The sequence below is a fragment of the Limulus polyphemus genome, unplaced genomic scaffold (assembly GCF_000517525.1).
Source record: "Limulus polyphemus unplaced genomic scaffold, Limulus_polyphemus-2.1.2 Scaffold2078, whole genome shotgun sequence".
NCBI classification, from domain to species: Eukaryota; Metazoa; Arthropoda; class Merostomata; order Xiphosura; family Limulidae; genus Limulus; species Limulus polyphemus.
The window spans coordinates 137,457-140,017 of NW_013667688.1; the positions used below are offsets into that span (position 1 = coordinate 137,457).

Genomic DNA, 2,561 nt, shown 5'->3' on the forward strand with positions numbered 1-2,561 from the left:
TAATCAGTCTCAAGAACGTCGAATCTGAATCACTTGAAAAAAACACGGGGGTGCTTAACTTTTTTCCAGGTGTATATATTGTGAAGTAAAAAAATTATCTTCAATATAAACTTATAATTTATTTTGCATGTCTTTTCCCAGGCCAAGTGTAACCCAGTTGTTAGTGTGCCAGACTGTGGATCTGTCATTTGCATCTTGTTACCCCCACCCCTCTCAAAGCACTCTCTACTCTTTGGGGCCATAAGTGTGTTATAAGGGGGTGGTCAAATCCCACTAGAGCTTGCAGTGGGTGCTGTTGGCTACCTTCCCTCTAGTCTATTAGATCCAAATTAGGGACAGCTACTGCAGATAGCACTTGAGTAGATTTATGCAAGTATTCTAAAACAAACATCTCCTGAAATCAAATTATATATTTTTTATCTTAAAAGTAATTATGATAAGAGTTCCCTCTATTACATAATTAATAATCCAGTGCTTAATTCTGAAATGTGCTTTTTCTTACATTAAAGCCACCTGTTCCCACCTCCAAGACTCATCTATGCATCTGGAGCAAACGGAACATGGGTACGGGGATTATCATTTTCTCCCGATGGATCCCACATAGCAACAGTAGCAGATGATGGGTGAGAATATGTTGCTATAGCTGTCAATGTAAATAAATGAAAAAGGAGCTTTCCTGTATTCACAAACGTACTCTTATATAGTTACTGAATTAAACAGATGTTGTAGTTTCTATCCGAGTAATCACATGAACTGCCAGAATAAACTAGTGCAAATGATGCTGTAAATTCAAGGCAACTACAATAGTTGTAAAATCTCTTAAATGGGAAAAAGGTAAACAAGGAATACAGTACATATTGGTCTATGTATCATCATATTTTATAACACTTCCAGTGACCCGCAGAAGTCTTCACAAAAGTTTCCTTGACATGATTCATGTGTAGTCCAAAGGTATCAAGTCTGGAATGTACACTGTCCAGGGTAGTGGTTCAGTATGTCTAATCCATCAGTTTATTAAGACATTTGTCTAATTCCTCATGCTACAAAATAGATTGGTGCATCATCTTGTTGGAATAAAATTTCATCAATATCTTCAGGTATGAGTCCAATGACACAGTTACTGAGACAACAGTGTTTTTATGTACCTGAACTGCTTCTGCCATAGCTTAATTACTTGGTGGTGTCTGTGATCATGTTAGAATTGTCATTGCACAAGAGTAACAGACTTGAATTCTTTGTACCACAGATGGCCTTACTTTTTTATTGAAAAATTATCATTTTAGTATTGTATGTTGCTAAAATGTTGATTTAGGCCAAAACTTGTAAGAAATAAAACTTTGTTTTTAGACCAATAAGTAGTCCTTTTTTCATTTAAAATTTATTACATTTTAGAATATATGTAAATACAGACATTATGTATATCTATAAATGGAATTATATGATGCAAAGTTTTTGTAGTTAACAGAGTAAATATTTCCCAGTAAACATTATCTACTTTATTAAATACATGATGATCCATTATTCTTAGTTTTGTAACAAGAGTGTAAACATCTGCATTAGCATTTTTTCTGTTTTTATCTTCATTCCATAACGTGCTGTGCTTCAAGAAACTACAACAAAAAATTTTCAAAATTAATTGTTGTTAAAAATGTCAGTCATTTAGTTTTTCTGCTTATCTGTTATAAATGTTTTGTATATTATCAACCACTACTTAAATGTCTTCATAGATAATTAAGGAGGTTAGAAATTCCTTGACCATTTATTTTTCTAGGTACATGAGGTTCTGGGACATTTTATCTGAAGATGATCCAGTGGCTGTAGGAACTGTGGAAGAGGCCTTATGCTGTACATATTCTCCATCTGGACGGGTCTTAGCTGTAGGGTAAGTTTAAAATAAAAAGAAAAAGTAGTAGTCTGTTCCCTCGTGTTAAGCTGTAGAGCAAGTAAAAAGTAGCAGTCTGGTTCCATTGCCATGTTAAGCTGTAGAGCAAAAGTAAAAGTAGCAGTCTGGTTCCATTGCCATGTTAAGCTGTAGAGCAAAAGTAAAAGTAGCAGTCTGGTTCCATTGCTGTGTTAAGCTGTAGACCAAGTAAAAAGTAGTAGTCTGGTCCCTCGTGTTAAGCTGTAGAGCAAGTAAAAAGTAGCAGTCTGGTTCCATTGCTGTGTTAAGCTGTAGAGCAAGTACAAAGTAGCTGTCTGGTTCCATTGCTGTGTTAAGCTGTAGAGCAAGTACAAAGTAGCTGTCTGGTTCCATTGCTGTGTTAAGCTGTAGACCAAGTAAAAAGTAGCAGTCTGGTTCCATTGCTGTGTTAAGCTGTAGACCAAGTAAAAAGTAGCAGTCTGGTTCCATTGCTGTGTTAAGCTGTAGACCAAGTACAAAGTAGCTGTCTGGTTCCATTGCCATGTTAAGCTGTAGAACAAGTAAAAAGTAGCAGTCTGGTACCATCATGTATTAAGCTGTAGAACAAGTAAAAAGTAGCAGTCTAGTACCATCATGTATTAAGCTGTAGAACAAGTAAAAAGTAGCAGTCTAGTACCATCATGTGTTAAGCTGTAGAGCA

General features: G+C 35.7%; 1 protein-coding gene across 3 annotated transcripts in view; it reads left to right on the forward strand.

The window, feature by feature from the left end:
• LOC106465861 (WD repeat and SOCS box-containing protein 1-like) overlaps positions 1-2,561 on the forward strand; it is a 62,082-nt gene that overhangs the window by 53,693 nt on the left and 5,828 nt on the right. For all 3 annotated transcript variants that reach the window (XM_022393819.1, XM_022393820.1, XM_013926104.2), the window contains exons 7-8: positions 510-623; positions 1,772-1,882. In XM_022393819.1, the coding sequence (XP_022249527.1) occupies positions 510-623; positions 1,772-1,882 (225 nt within the window). The remainder of the gene's footprint in view (positions 1-509; positions 624-1,771; positions 1,883-2,561) is intronic.